Source organism: Excalfactoria chinensis, chromosome Z (genome assembly GCF_039878825.1).
Source record: "Excalfactoria chinensis isolate bCotChi1 chromosome Z, bCotChi1.hap2, whole genome shotgun sequence".
In the NCBI taxonomy this organism is placed as follows: Eukaryota; Metazoa; Chordata; class Aves; order Galliformes; family Phasianidae; genus Excalfactoria; species Excalfactoria chinensis.
The window spans coordinates 16,441,569-16,458,209 of NC_092857.1; the positions used below are offsets into that span (position 1 = coordinate 16,441,569).

Genomic DNA, 16,641 nt, shown 5'->3' on the forward strand with positions numbered 1-16,641 from the left:
GGGTGGGTCTCTTCTCACTGCTGACAGGATGAGGAGAAATAGCCTCGAGTTGCACCAGGGTAAGTTTAGGATATCAGGAAAACTTCTTTACAGAAAGGGCTGTTAAGCACTGCAATAGGCTCCCAGGAAGGTGGCTGAGTCACCATCCCTGGATGTGTTTAAACACCATTTGGATGCGGCGCTCAGGGACATGATTTAGCGGAGGGCTGTTAGGGTAGTATGGTTAGGTTGTGATTGGACTCAATGATGTTTAACGTCTTTTCCAACCTGTGCAATTCTATGATTCTGTGATTCCTATGTGGAGATCTTCTTCAGTAACCTGGATCATTTTGAATAGTTACACCAGCACAAACAAGGAGGGGGTGAACATATAAACTGGAAAGAAGCAAGTCAGGATTGAGTCTGAAATTCTTTTTTTTTAAGCCCAACAACAAAAGCACATTTTTTAAACTACACCAAGAAGCCTGTAATCACTTCAAGCCAGATAGCTGGTACTTTGTCATTCACTAGAAACACATATTGAGAAACTGGCTTTGAAAACATGCAGGTGACTATGCCCATAAAACCACACTTACTTATTCTCACTTGATTTTTCACAGAAAGTAACAAAATCAAGATTAATAAATGGGACAATCCTCTCTGAGTATATACCAAATTCATGATCTTTAAACAAGATGGCTGTTTAAATTAACCAAAGATTAATACTTACTATATATAAACTTTCCTGTGTTGAACAGAAAGTTGGACATAAGTACCCAATAAACAACCATGGCTCCAACAAGAGATACCATAGAAAATAAGAGGCTTGACCATTGACCAAAAGATCCAAAATAATACTTGCAAACATCTGGAAATTCCCAGTTTGAGGTATCTGTTAAAGCTGAAGATTAGAAGCAAATAAATAAATAAACAAACAGAAATCTAAAGAAAATGTTAAATTATAATTCCTCATAAAAGGACTAGTTGATTTTTTCTGAATTCTGACACAAATTCATAGGGTTTCTAAGGGCTAAGAAGATTGCTATTAAATTTTAAGTACAACATTCATAGTGATGTTCTTCAAACAGGTTATGATGTTAATATTGCTTGTTCTACACAGGGAGACTAAAGAACCTGAGGTTTAGCTTGAAGAACTGCAGCAATCCTACTACTTCGAGTACTTCCAGAAGCGATGGCACTAAGGAAGTGGGGCCAAAAAAAATGCACACTGCATTTGCTGCTAAGCCTTTCTGCAGAAGTTACAGCAGAATATACCTGACCATGAACTGGTCTTCAGCAGTACTTGGAAATAAGCTGTCACAGGCTGGAGTAGTAAAACTTAACTGGCTTTACTTGAACAAGTAGGGTGGTAGTTTATGTGTAAAAAAACAAGAGATATGAGTTTTGAACAATAAAAGAACACTCAAAGCAGATATACCATCAGTGATGTAATCATGCAAAAATTGCATCCAACAAGGACTGCAGAGCACATAAACGCCTTCAGTTGTGCATATTTCAGAGACAGCAGAACTGTAGCTCTCAGACAGCTAAATGATAACAAGAACCTTATTCCTTTCTAATTTGAAGCAATTTATTTTTACATACAAACATTTTAGTAGTACAGGCAAACAACAAACTATCAGAACTCTGTATTTCACACTTTTATGGAAATAATTGCATTACGAAGCTTACGTATCATTTTCCGTGATTTCACAACTCTGTAACAGCAATAAAGTGTCAAAACGCCCATCAGTATGATGAGGATGATTCCAGAAGTAAATCCTGCCTGTTTAGAGGGAAAAAAGAAAATACTGTATATATCAACAGCACTGCAGAAAGATGAAGAGCAAGCCATGTTGCCAAAAACGTTTTCATGTGCATATATTTTTCATATTTTTACCTGTTTTATTCCCCATGGGATACTTAATATAGATGTACCCATCATTGTGTTCCATATCACAAATCTAGGAAGAAAAGTTAAAGAGTCAGTGAATGATTTTTAAAAGACTCTTATTCCATTCTACTTTCTCAGATGAAATATGAAACATTAAAAAAAAATAATTCATTTTATGGCTACTGTATGAGAAGGTGTTTAACATACATTGTCACTATACTGGAGTTTTTACCATGGCCATCTGTGCAACTGTCAACTTTAAAAGCAGTTCCTAATGGACTATATACATAGATTTCATCAGGAGCTGGAAGTACGTGATCAGGAGCAATCTAGCAAAAGAATAAAAAGGAATAATTACTAGCAGAATCAAAATAAATATTACCCCAAATACAGCAAGTCAACTGCTGTAAAACAAAATCTTTCCAGGAAAAGTATATTTTAAAAGAAAAAAAGAAGGTGGAGCATGATTTATTTATTTATTTATTTATTTTTTGGATGGGGGCATTAAAAACCGTTCATCAGATTCTTAGCTAAGCAGTAGAAAAACAGATCTTCATCTCAAAAAGACTGGCAACACACAGAGCTCGATCACACAGACATAGCTCAATCACCACAATTGATCCATGCTTAAATCCTCCTCACAGAGGACAACAAGGAGAACACCTATTTGGGCAGCCTGGACCACTCTTCCAAAATTAAAACTGTATTTTTTCTTAGATGGTAAAGACAGAAGAATTTGATCTTGACTTGTGTTAACATCAAACTTTGTTAAGGTGCCCAGCTATGAGATATCTACTTCAAAGCTAAACTACAGATTAACTTCCCCCCTACCATTGTTTGTACTTATTTTATATACCTAGGTTGTGGAAGACCCAACACTTAGTTCATCTGGCCCTGTCTTTGTCTCACCAATGCCTTGTCTGAAGGAGATGTGAGCCTGCTATAGTAATGAATCCGCTTATTCATCGCTGAAGCTTCATCAGAGACTCTCTGCATGTCATCATTGGCGCTGACTATGTTTGTAGGCTCCACATGAAATGGTCTAAAGGAGGGGGATGAAAAATGAAAAGAAAGGAAAACTTTTAGCAATCCTGTACCACAAGAGGTAACATAATTCAGAGAACAGCTTAGGATCACTCAGGCCACATCTGTCATTCACTGACAAAAAACAAATGCTGTGAGTGAAACCATCAAATCTTCATATAACCCATGTTGCTCAGATTCTGCACAGCAACTTAACATCAACATTCAGACCTAATATCCTATCTATTAGCTCTCAGCAATGAATCACATCAGAAATATAACGTTAATAAGTTTGGTCAAGCATATTAGCATTTATAACATGTGTTGCCAGAACTAGCAATGAGGAATAGAGCTAGAAACAGAAGGTGTGAGTAAGGCAGAAACAGAAAGAAGGCAGAGAAAAAGAGTAATGAGCACAGGTAATGAGAACCAGCTAAAAAAATGGCTGGGAACTAATAATCTAGCCAAAAACACTGCATAAAATTGTGTTTAATGCAGATGGAACCAAGCCCAAATAAGTCAATGTGATACTTTTAAGACAAAGAAACCAGGACTAGACTTTGCCACTGAACAGCAGATGTCCACTTTCAATTCTGAATCACCTTCAGATTTCCTTTCAAATTCAGGCTAATTACAGAGAACAAGATTCCCAACAACAGACACCCCACAGTTCAGACATACCCTCTTAAACATAGATGCACAGCAGGAAGGTGGCCTCCCTTTCCCTCTTACAGATCTCCCTTTACAGATACTGCAGGTATGGTCACAGCCACTGCAGAAGAATGCAGCCACCCCCACCAAAGTTTTCTCTATGTGTACCTACTCATGGAGCAAGCAGAGTGACAGCTGCAGTTTTTCCTGCTCCTGATGCTACAATACAAATCTCTAGCAGAGATTTTGACATGTTTAAGGCTAACAATTAAATCAGCAATAAATCCATGCCATTTTTACTGTAATACAACCACGGTCTATTTGAATGATGTTCTCAGCGCACCTTTGTGGCTCAGACCTACAAAGAAAGGAAACCCCTCCTGCCACAGCTTTCAGAAACAAAGGTTTCATTCTTATCTCATGTGAGTCATTAAGCATTTGCCTCCCTTTTATCTGGAGGAAAGAAAAAGAATATTGTGGTGAAGGCAGCTGTGATACCTTTGAAGAGATATGCTAAGTCTTCAAGTTTTAGTATGGCCTCATTCCTGAATGCTTAACAGGCACAGCAGTTATGAATATTTGTCAGAAAAATATAAACAAGTAGAGAAATATCTGAACAATCAGAGAAAACGACCTCACTTCTTTACCGGTTAATCATTCTTTCCTATGTCTAAAGACATTGTTACTTCTTATATCTTCCTTTACTGCAGAAAAAATTGCTTACACTTGCTAAACCATTTCACATACACCACTATGAAAAATATTTCATTAGAAGAGCTGTAAAATAAAGTTTGATGCATTGAAACAAGGAAACGTAGTAGTAGAATGCCTCCTAAAATTAGCTCTTTTTTTATAATTACTAAAACACTAAATATAACTGAAAGCATGCTTTGCTAATTAGACAGCTGCTGCGGAGAGGTAAGAGCTTCATGAGGACTACTCTCTCCCCATGTCAAGTTAATGTTATTAATACATCCCCTAAATCTTCCTTTGTTGGTGTGAAGAAGTTACACTGAGTCAGAGTCTACATTCTGCTTTAAAGCAGACATATCTAAAACAGACTTCTTTCAGCACGGTGTTCAACAACTGCTGACATGGCCATCAAAGGAAATTATTCCAGACTGGGATACAGTGGTAGACTATTTTCCAGGCAACTCAAGTTAAAGCCACAGATTATCTTAAAGGCAAAACAACAGCAAACATGAATACAATATCCTATTTTATGGGGAAAGCAGTAGTGGTAGTTTATGACCAAGTGAATATTAAGGAAAAAAAAAAAAAAAGATGCACATCAGAAATGTATCTTCTAGTACGTAGGAAATTCTTTAAACAAAGAAATTTCATTTTCTCTAGTATTTTGAGCATAGTCTGGATTTAATAAGAAATATACCACTATACTATAAAACAGAAAAGCGTGATTTAGAATCAAATATATGGGTGATGGAAACAAACAAACAAACAAGATAACACAAAATAACTCCAAGGAAATATTGTATTTGCTTTCTGCCTGGAGGAGTACATGTTTAATGCAGACGGTACTTGGGTGACTTCCCTTGCCATTCCCTTCTGGTGTACATCTGTTGAGACTGATAATGATCTAAAGCAGTAATTGATGTTTTTTTTCCCCTCAGAATACCACTGTACTGGACTCCAGTATTGTGCAAGTGACCATGATAAGACAGACTGATCCCTCATCAGTTCTACATTTGCTACAAGTCTCCCTGAAAATATTTGCAAGTTAGGTAGGCAGACTGGGATATAATCTTCCTCTTTGATCTCCTTGGGCGTAGGTAGCCCTCTTGTTTAGGATCAAGGCCATTACCCAGCCCCTAGTCAGATCAAAGACTGGCTGTAGGGCAAAATCAGGCGTGTCCAAGAAGCCAAGAGAGTACTTTAAGATCTTCAAAGCCCAAAGTAGGAGTCAATTTGGGCTGCATTTTGGCAAACACTTTCTTAGGGACCTTAAGCATAGTAGCCAAGCACCAAGAACATGCAAGCATCTGCAGCTGCAACAGATCCCTAGAAAACTTCCTGATCTATATAAGCAACCTCACTGTATCACTCATGTGGCAAAATGAATATGAAAAGGATGTGGGACAATGTGAACCGAGGGAAGAGGAGAAGTTACATGACTAAAGACTGTGAATATTCATGCAGAACAGTACAGACAATTACTATGCACTGAAATAGATGACAGTATCCACAAATGTGTTATATCCACATCAACAAACACAGTTAAGTCTTGTATTTCAATTACCAGCATGAAAACCAATGTTCTTTTTAGCAGGACAAACACACCAGCAAAACACAGCTGCTTTCCACAAGAGAGTGAGTAGCCCTTACAATGTAATTCTTTATACCATTTGAATGTGTTTTAGATCCATGTGATGGTATTAATAACTTCTCATAACTGAATAATACGAATAGCACTATTTATTTCTTCCCCTCTAAGAAAACCACACGAAGCTTATTACACAGTTTTCTTCAACAAACCCCACATCTGTTAGCTTCTTTTTCGGGAGTTTGAAAGGATTATTGTACAGAAATTAAACCTGTAAACTCCTTTGCCTTTTTACTGAGTCACCAAATTATTACAGGATCACTGTATAGTGCACAGAAGAAACTAAGAAATGAAGCTGCTTCACTGTCATGGAAATTAAAGTAAGGAGCAAAAGTAGTAAGAAAAACTATAGATATAGATATTGACAATGAATTCATAGGTTGCTATTTCTTCCATCTATCTGCATAAGATCACTGCAGATGTTTCTGAACTTACCTTGAGGAAACCAGCTCCAAACAACTCCGTGACTTGATTTCTACCATCTAAGCAGACTGAATTTTAAGTCATATGCTTATGGTGTAACCTATAAGGTCTTTATTCTCTTGGCAACTTAGCTTTTTCTCATATTCATATTTACCACTGTAATTATAAAGACAAGTGCATGACCACACAACTATCTTAAAATACTTGTTGGAAGAAGAACCACAATAATCCTTTGGGGGATGCATACTAGTTTAGCAAATAAAGAACCACAAGCTTTGCCACACCACATTTTCAAGCACCTTCACTCTACTTTGTTAAAGGTAAAGATATTCTAGAGGTCTTGTTAGGGAGTAGTAAGTTGAGGAATTAGTAGAAATGTTAGTAACATAGAAAAATGAAAATGAAGCAATGGAATAAAAAGTTCATGTGGATTTAGAGAAGTAAAAGCATGAATGCAGAAACTGTAGCTGCTGTGCAGGTTAGCCTTTACCATTATCTGATTTTTTTTTAAGTTAAGAGAAATGTTAAAATGAAAAGGAAATTCTTTTGCATGAGAAAAGCTTATCTGACTGCCACCTACAGACACAGTTTAATTTGTAACTGTTTAATTCCACCTACTGATCTTTCCTACATTGTAAAAGAACATTATGGAACTTCAAAAGGAATTGTTGGGGGGTGGGGGGAAGGAAGGGTGAAACACAGAAGGCTTGATCTTCCCTTACTAGGGGCACTGTTTTTCATATGCAAAACAATACACTGATAAAAAGTATTTTAAAAGAGCATTAAGAAGAAAAAAACCTGCTATCCCTTGAGTACAATAAGCATCAACAAGCCATTATAATGACAGCCTGGCTTTCAAAGGGCCCTACAAAACAGGCAAACAAACCTAACAGAGTGCAAGAAATTCAGGTCATTGTGAAGAACTCCCTTGGAGAATGTTAAAAGCAGCTCTGTATTTTGCCCAAAATACCAGGAGAATACTAGATAAAGTAATTTACAATTCTATTAAGAAAAGCAATTTGTCCTTTGTTCTTAAGTAAACAACGAAAAACATGCCCTTCAAAAATCCCACATCCTCCAAGCTTTAAAGAAAACCAAGTAATTAAATAAATGCAATCAAAACCCAAAACCAAAGGAACAGAACAGTATCAAAAAAGGACAAAATAAATTTTAAAAGATTACACAGAACACTTCGATAGTGATCTCAAAGCTTAATAGGGACTCTGAAAATTTGTAGTAAGTGATCACACATGTACATCCCATTACAGTTTCTGAACAATGAGTTAAGAAAGGAGCAGCTAAGCAGAGCACATCATGTACTGTTATTGTATTTTCCTATTTGATCTTTTTGGATGACAAACCTCTCTCCCTTCAGCTACATCTCCCCAAAGATCAAAAGAGCAAGCCCTTCCAGTCACTCTTCCAAGACTACAAAGTCCCCAGTATTGCTCTGACCATGTCAAGGCAAACTGATGGCCTGCTTCTTCCTCATTCCTTGTTCTAAAGATCATAGAATCATAGCATCATTAAAGTTGAAAAGACCTCAAAGGCCATCTAAGTCCGCCCATCTACCATCAGTTCTGCCCACTGCACTGTGACCATTAAGTAAGACACCTACATGTTTCTTGAACACCTCCAGGGATGGTGATTCCACAGCTTTCCTGGGCAGCCTGTTACAATGCCCACTCTTTTGGAGAAGCTTCCCCCAGCATCCAACCTGAAATTTGTGCTACACTTTCCAGTACATAAAGATGGGAGTTCAACCTTGTTTGTCACCACAGTGATTTCCAGGCCTCTCTGATATCCCAGGTCTGATGCCCCTTGTCTTTGTGCCTCTGTGTGCTTGGAAGACAAAAGACTAGGATGTTCTAAATGGAAGAAAGAACTTAAGGGTGAAGCAGTAAGGACAAAGAGAATGGATCTGCAAAGCTGGATATTGTGGAGGTGGAAACATAACCTAAGAACATTCACTGCTTTTGGAGAGAGAACTAAATACCATGTGCCTTATAACATTTTATGAAGTTGAATCATCAAATTTAAGAAATTGTGCGTAAAATAAAAAGCACAATAAGGAATGAATACCTAACTTCACTTCTGAAAAGTGGATCTTGGATTTTTGATGTATCACAAAGGGGCAAACTTCTCCCATTACTTCTTGAAACTCACTACTCCTCCAACACAACACACACAGTCTTCAACACAAAGAGCTCCCCAAAACCTCTATAAAAATCATCAGTCTTTCTGTGTCAGAAAGGGGCTCAGCCCCTCCACAGGAATACGATGATCTAAAAATGTAGTTTGCATGACACCTTTTTCCACCTCTACTGTCTTCTAATCTTTATATACACTGTCCTGTGGATGCCCACACCTGTCTTCCATTGTTCCTCTGTGCTAACTCCTACCTTTGTTTTCCCTACCTCCTCCTTCCCTTTCCCTCACATAGATGAGAAGTTGTTTAGTCCTGGCTAACATATATATAACCTCAAGGTTTTCTAAAGCTACAGGTCCAGGCTGAGACAGCAGGAATTAACTAACCTCGAGAACTCTTGCAGAAGTGGCCACAAGTAAGATGAGTTTGAATACAACAGTGCCACCTTCAGTTTCTACAGGAAGCCTGCAATACTGATATAGGATGCTTGACAGAAAAAGTAAATAAAATGAGGCAAAGGAGTAAAACCACTGTCCTAAAGCATAGGGCTATTCCCTTTTGTAAAAAAGTGGAGCTGCTGACTCCAGCTAACACAAGAAGGGCAGTTCTTATTCTGATCTTAGTTTTGATTTAACAACAAACAACAGCTCACAAAATCTTAACTGCAATAGCAGAGGAATCCTCCCACTCTGAGCTCCGTTGAGGAACTGAGCTGTTGAATTGTATGAAAACATCACTAGATACAAGAAAATTATTGCTTATCTAGATAAATATTGTTTTTGCAGACAAAGCAAAAAAATAAAACTGCTCTTTTTCTTATCTGCTCTGTCTAGAAAAAAAACAATCCAAAAACCACTACAGACAAAATAATTCCTCAATATGAGCTAATAACATATTATTCCCCACATCACCTTCAGAATGCACGCACAGCCATTTGCACATGTGAACAGCCATTTACCTACTGCATCTGGTGAACTTTCTTGCATAAACCCAACATTTCACTTTGTTGTGTTCAATAAAAATCATCGCTATTCAGTATATGCACTAATCAGTCAGTGTTCGAAGAACATCTTTTTTAGCTCACAAGCTGAATTCTAATTGGACAACACTTTTTTAAATGATGCCAGTAGAAAATTCTTATACACAAAATAATAAGTGCATTTCTTAACCTGGTGCTTAGAGAAATCATAATATAGAGACAAAATAGGAACTGTCTGAGCTTAGACCCTAGTTTCCAAATTCTACTTTATGTCTTCATAGAATTCTTTTGCTGGAGGCAAAGATTAGACAGCAAGCGACTACAGAATCATTCTCCATGCTCAGCATTCTTCTTACCTTTTGCATCTAAGATCTTCTGGATTAAACTGTATATTCATAATTCCATAATTACTCTCATCGCCTCCTACAGGAATCAAGAGAGGCTTGATATCCTCCTCCATATCTGATGAATACACTTATTTCTTCTAGACTCTGACCGTTATTCTGAGCAAAAGAAAGAAAACAAGACAAATGCAATTAAGTAAGCTATATATCTGCTATGAATTTAAGACTGGCAGAGTTCCACAACTTTAGAAGCTCCTGAGGTGAAAACAAAAAAACCCTTCAATTTGCTGCTGGGAACTGTCATTTCGCTGTGCAAACATCACTGGTCAAGTACAGCAGACATAATTTCAAAACATCCCGCACATTTAAGTAAAGTGTTCAATAAACCATTGTGCTCTGACTCTTGTACTACAACAACAGCCAATATAAATTAAAGCACTACGATGAATGATGAATGTTGTTCTCATACTGGGACTGAAAAAGTTTGCAATGATTTATTTATTTATTTATTTTGAGCTACCATAGCCAAAAACAAGCCCACCATGTAGAAAGCAATGCTAAGTATTTTTACGTGTAGGTCTTATCCAATGGTTTTCACAGCATGAGACTCCTTTCTAGTCCTCAATGCCCAACCTGAAGATTGCTGTGATTTTTAGAAGAGCTGTGTTTGCAATTAGCAACAGAACAGCTGAGAATAATTTATCCAAATTTAATTAGAGAATACTGTTTGAAAAATTACTTCAAACTTTACAGCAAATACATATGCAGTTTTCTGGTGTATTTCCCAGAGTGAGAATAAAGATTAAATTATAACGGTGTATCATGCCCAGGTTCTCTGAATTAAAGACAGCAACAAGTTCAATGCTTAATAATGCATTAATGATAATGTATTGTATACGTTCAGAGCGCAACAAGCTAAAAAACAGAAAGCAGATTGCTTTTTAAGCAAATGGAATTATATTTTCTTCAAATGAATCAGTCCTTACAAGGGACTTGCTGCAGTCTCATGTGCAGATGAACAAACCTAATGGCTTCACTGCTCTCACTCCTGCTACCTGCTGAAGAATTTATCAACCAGAACATATTTTTCAAACAAAAATGGTAGAGGTATCAGCTTTTCCAGTGCAATTGTTTCCTGATATTTTGTATGGTAGACAGGCTGATGGGAAGATAAATGGGAACTAGAGATACCAAAAGATCAAAAAGGATGGCACGCAATGGAATGACAGAATGAGGTGTTCTAAATCTGAATCAGTTTTGAGCTCGAGGCCTGCTGTCTACCTGGACACACATGCATGCTTGTGCTAAGCTGTACAAATTATGCAATTTCATCTCATAAGGCTTCCAGTTCCCTCATGCCTTCAGTATCCATGACACTGTAACTCACGATATAAAAGATTTGAATTAAGTCTTTTAAGTTTAAAGGCATGATTTTATGTTGTTCACCTTGGCTCTGTAACAGATCACAAAAAGTGATCAGATATAAGACAACTGTACAAGCCTTGTTTGCAGTCCTTGATAGCACTACCTTTATCTTATCCTTCATTTTTGCTGTCATACTCTCCTTTACTCCAAAGTCCTTCCTTTCTGATCATTACTGCTAGTTCTTTGGCCTCAGCTGGGATGTCTTGAATACTCCTTTTATTTTTTGCTTTACAGCCTTCTCGTGACTCTCACCTCTCACAATCCTGCTCATTTCCTCTCTGTTTTCTGCCACTCCTAAACACTGTCAAAACTGCTTTCCAACTTGCCTTTAACATCCACTATTTACAAAGAGATTCCTTAATTGACAGCAATATTTCAATTTCCTTTCAGGTGACACCCTATTTCTTTCCAAATCCCATTTATAGCTTCCGTCTTGATTATTTCTCTTCTACTGATTTCTCTCATGTAATTTTCTACAGCTCTACGCCACCTCTTTTCTCCCTACTGATTACCTTTATGACCTGCATACCTCCCGTTTAACTTATCTCAGTGCACTTCCTCTAGCAGCTCAATGCTTCTGAAAGAAAACCATGGGATCAGAGACTTCTCCTACTGCTACGACTGTCCACCTGTTCCTCTCTCACTCACAAGCCCTTCTGTACTTCGCTGATTGCACCTTGAGAAAATAGTCTTTACGGCTTTATTTTTGTTGCTTTTAATGGTAATCTCTAAATCTTGCAGCTTCCTTCTTTCTGTGTAAAGCTTCACCAGAAGTCTCAAGTGGAAGACTTACAATCCAGTATTAACTGTTCCTTTTTATTCTGTTCTGTTGTATTTTTCACCTTAACATCCCGCATAATTTTCCCAAACAGGTACACCCTTATCTCAGGAACTGAGATACCTCCCTCCTGCATTTTGCAACCTCTTTTGTTTGAGTTTAAATCATGCGCAGGATTTAGCCAAAATGGAGTCTGATTAAGGTGTGAATTAAGTATCACTTAATATGTCACTTCCTTAAAACCTCTTGTAAATAATGTATTCGTGTTTTGTAATTCAATCTGAAAACTGCAGAAAACAATGATCACCAGTATGACTTTCTCTGCACTGCAGCTACAAAGAACCCAGAACATTTAAAATATCCCATAAAGAAAAACAATCTTCCAAGACATAGCATGCACTAAATTAGGCTTGAAAGCATAGTTTGGGGCTACAGCACTGTTTATTTGTCTCTTATGGGCCTATTTAAAAATAAGCCCTTTTCAAAAGACTAGCTTGTAAGTGCTTATTGTCCAGAGCAGATAAGAGAGACTCATAACCAGCAAATTAACTACTTTATGCAGATATCAAAACTTTATGATATCAAAACCGTATGATATGAAAACTGTAGCCAGAACCAATGCAGCTTAAAAGATAACTGCGGGCAAAAGAACAAAACATAGAATAATTAACCTGATTAACTATCTTTTTATCTAATGCCTACTCCTCGCCCGGACTGCATTGCCATTAGACATTTTTATACACGGTACTAAGCTGGCTGTGATATCCAGACTTATTGCCAGGCAATTTCCACTACATCAACTACTTCCTTCCTACTTACTTTGCTAGTGCTGTAGCTACCTTGAGTTTTTATACTAGGAATCTGACCTACGCTCACCTAGTTTCGGAGGTTTATCTTTAAAAAACACTTGTGACAGACAAAATTCTGTACGTGATCTTCAAATCATTTAATCACAACAGTCATGCTACCAACACAAGCAAATGAGGATTTCCTAATCCAAGTTTTTCTGCTGCTGGTAAAGAAACTGTGAAATACCAACAGGTAGACAAGGTGCTTTTCCCAGTCCCACTCCAGGCTACGCTCAGATGACTTCCATGTGGTATTCAAAACAGAGGTGAACTTTCATTAATGGTTTGCTCCTGCAAATTTATGCTTTCTCTACCTCCCAGGTTCTTCTTCTCTCCCAGTAACAAAGCATGAGAAGTTTCATAAAGTGAAAACCAGGAACCACCATACTGAGAGCTCTCATTCTAGCCTGGTGGTGCTGTGATCTGCTCTTTGCACTGGAGGATAAACACACCGTACAATTTGCCTGTACTGTGAATCTACGCCAGCACTCTGCTACGGGTACATGTGTCAGCACCTTAAAATGAAACACCCACTAGACAGATCAGTACAGACGTTCTGCCTAGGCCACGGAAAGGGGTTACCAAAAAAGTTTACACCACAGCCGGCACAGGACAGCGTTGTTAGTCAGTTATCCTGGTTATCCCACAAGCTCAGACTATGCTTAACTTGTTTGTAGGAACTCTTCTTCTCCTGGGAGAGTGGGGGAAAGAAGGCAGGGAGAAGAACCGCTACCACAGCCTCCAGTGTGTCATTCAATGTCTGTGCAGTTGGAAATGGTGCAGAGAAAACAGAACATGTAGTTCTATTTACACAACAGCTCCATGTTACCAAAAGCAAAACTGATGTGCTATGCTAGCAGTGATTCTGCAATAATTTCTTAGTGCAGGGGGAGACTCAATTGACAAGCCACCACATGCAAGGCCTTAACTCTTAATTGTGAAGTCATGCATGTTACAGTAAATGATCGAACAACTTAAATCAACTTTAACTTGTTCCTCTTTAACTTGCCTTATCACAACTACAGTTTTGCAGACAAAAGCTGCACCAAGGACTGTTGTTAAGCTTATGTACAATAGTAGTTCCCTATGTTTTCATATTTGTTGCGGTTCTTCTAAGTACATCTCCCAGTCAACTAAATTTCTCCAATGAAAATGTCGCAAGCAAACCTGTGGACACAGTCTGTTCTTATATAAAGAATAACTCCACATCACATTCATAGCTTAAGTACTGCATTCCACTAAGGCGAGTACTCAGTTTAAACGAGAAAAATGGTTTCAGAAGTGCTACTTGCTGTGAGGTGGCCATCTCCTAAATTCTGAATGATGAATGGATCAATAAAAGGCAAGGCATAAATCTCAAGTATACTGCAGGCTATCCACACAGAAACTGGGAGAAATAAGCAGGCTATACCATGAAAAAGGGGAACTTCAAAGCAGAACAGAAGAGCTTCCAGGTTCCTTTTTTGGGGGTAATGAGCCCTAGGTTAGAAGGTACTGAAAAAGTAAAAGTAGTGGCAGGCATTCAGAGCTCCTTAAAACAGGGACAACTTGCCACAAATCAGCTTGTCCATATTCTCACAGGACGGCAATGAATGAAAATAATTAATACATATAAACAGCGTTAAGATAACGTCTGCTTTGGTAACACTGCTTGCAGATACAAGCTGCTTCTACATGGGCTGTTGTAAAAGCAATGCCTCCTATTTTATGATCTTGGCCCACAACATCAGAGGCAGGTGTTGGTGGTATGACAGCACAGGAGGAACCTTCCCACCAGTACCCCCTTATATTTTGTTGCTGAGTGACAGATGGCAGCAGATAGACAGCCTGACAGAACGCTGTCTGACATGGAAGTGCGTATGAAGCAAAGATGTGGCACTGAATTCCTCCATTTGGAAAAAAAGTAATGGCACTCACTGACATTCACTGACACTTGCTGCATGTTTCTGGAGCCCAAGCAGTGGATGTGAGCACAGTGAGGAGGTGGGTGCTGTGTTTCAGCAGTGGTGACAGTGGGGGACCTCCATTGACATGATTAAGCATGTGGCATGCAGGCTCTTGTTCATCATTGGCAAAAATGCACAGCTACACGTGCTGACTATGTTGAAAAAGTGCATTTTGTAGCTGGGAACTTCCTCTATCAAATAGTATTATTGTGCTTTTTGTATCTGTTGTAGTTTCCAAAGAAATAAATAGGAGGCAGTACTTTTGGAGCAACCTCCTGAGCACCTCAGGCTGAATCAGTGAGCACATGGCTACTGACGGATGGTGTCTAAGTAATGTGTAGATGAAATTAAACGAACTTATCTTCAGCAGATAATGAGCCTATGATTGAGACTTATGCATCTGTACAGCTTCTAAAGAAATAGTTACAACCATCAGAACGTGAAGAAGTTTAACATCTTAATGACTCCGTTTTCACCACCGCAGTTACAGGGAACAGGTCAGCGGGCTGTCAGAACGGAGCCAAGCTTCTCCTCGACTCGCAACCTGCCGGTCCCGCAGCGCACCGCCCCGCACGGCGCTCCGTTCCGCTCGGCTCCCCCGCGCGCGGCTTCAGGCCGGCAGCCGGCGGGGCCGGGCAGTCACACCGCGCCGGCCTCCCCCCTCCGCGCGGCGCCCCCTCGGCCGGCAGCACGCAGGGCGCGGCTCGGTCCGCCCCGGCCGGAGGAGCGAAACGGCCCGTGTGGCACGCCGCTCCCCCGGCCGCGCTCAAAGCCACGCCGCCGGTGAGGCGAGGTGGCGGCACCCCGATCCCTCCACGCGGGCTGCTCCGCTGCGCTGCCGCCGGGAGCCCCGTGCCGGCGCGGCCTCCTACCTGCGGCTCCGGCAGCGCTCCGCGCCGACAACAGGAAGCGACCCCGAGCGCCGAGCCCCGGACTACGCTTCCCAGCGAGCCGCGCGGCGCCGCCTCACGCTGCCGGCCGGGGCTGCTGAGGGCGGGGAGGCGCCGCGTCGCTCCTTTCGCCCTGTCACTCCGCTTTGCAACTTGTGCTACCACGCGAAGCCGCGCGTGTTGACGGAGCTTTTACAGCGGTGCGAAGCTGCAGCATTGTCAGCGCACAGGCTGGAGAGCAGGCTTGCGGCCTGCCTGCGCTGCATGCAGTGCAGACGAATTGTCTCGGGCCACATATATAATATACAGTACAGTTAATGAACACCAGCAACAAAACGTATAAATATATATATTTATCTAACAAACAGAAACAAAACAGAGGACAATAAAAAGGCAAAACAGGTGGGATGTTTTACCTTGTTTTTGTGAAACCCAGGCGTCAGTCTGGCTCCATGGCGGAGGCTGCAGTTCTCAAGGTGTTGCCTGAGATTTCTGATGAAATTTTGCTCTTCCTGCGCTCCATCCTTGAAAAAGGTCGTGCACAGATGTGCGTGCTGCCAAGAAGGTGTGGTATGAGCGAGGTGTGGCTGTGACGTTGGGAATGTTTTTCTCTAGTAAGAGAGCTCTTACAAAAGTCTGGTAAAGAAACATGACCTTTTTTTTTCCTTTGAGATGAATATCTGATTGCAGCTCTATACGTGCCCTTTGGAAAACTGTAGGTAATGTATTTATGTTGGCTGAAAGAGGAGTCGAAAATACACACACACACACACACACACACAAAGCCTTTTTTATATTTTCATTTTTTTAATCTCAAAATCTATTCTGAAATCCCTTTATCAGAACAAAAAGCATAACATCGCTTGCCACAACCTGAGCTTGCCATAATCAACATTTCATTTCGAAAGCTGCCATGGCCTGAAACATGGCTCAGGGAAGATGATTTTCACCTTGATGATGCATGTTTAACT

The 16,641-nt window shown here is 39.8% G+C and overlaps 1 protein-coding gene across 1 annotated transcript in view; it reads right to left on the bottom strand.

Annotated features, from left to right (window-relative positions):
• SLC38A9 (solute carrier family 38 member 9) overlaps window positions 1-15,752 on the bottom strand; it is a 41,103-nt gene extending 25,351 nt beyond the window's left edge. The window contains exons 1-7 of the mRNA XM_072359595.1: window positions 15,653-15,752; window positions 9,796-9,942; window positions 2,783-2,915; window positions 2,081-2,202; window positions 1,880-1,943; window positions 1,672-1,765; window positions 710-880 (exon numbers count right to left, since the gene is read on the bottom strand). Of these exons, the coding sequence (XP_072215696.1) occupies window positions 710-880; window positions 1,672-1,765; window positions 1,880-1,943; window positions 2,081-2,202; window positions 2,783-2,915; window positions 9,796-9,899 (688 nt within the window). The 5' untranslated portion in view covers window positions 9,900-9,942; window positions 15,653-15,752. The remainder of the gene's footprint in view (window positions 1-709; window positions 881-1,671; window positions 1,766-1,879; window positions 1,944-2,080; window positions 2,203-2,782; window positions 2,916-9,795; window positions 9,943-15,652) is intronic.
• Between the last annotated feature and the right edge of the window lie 889 nt (window positions 15,753-16,641).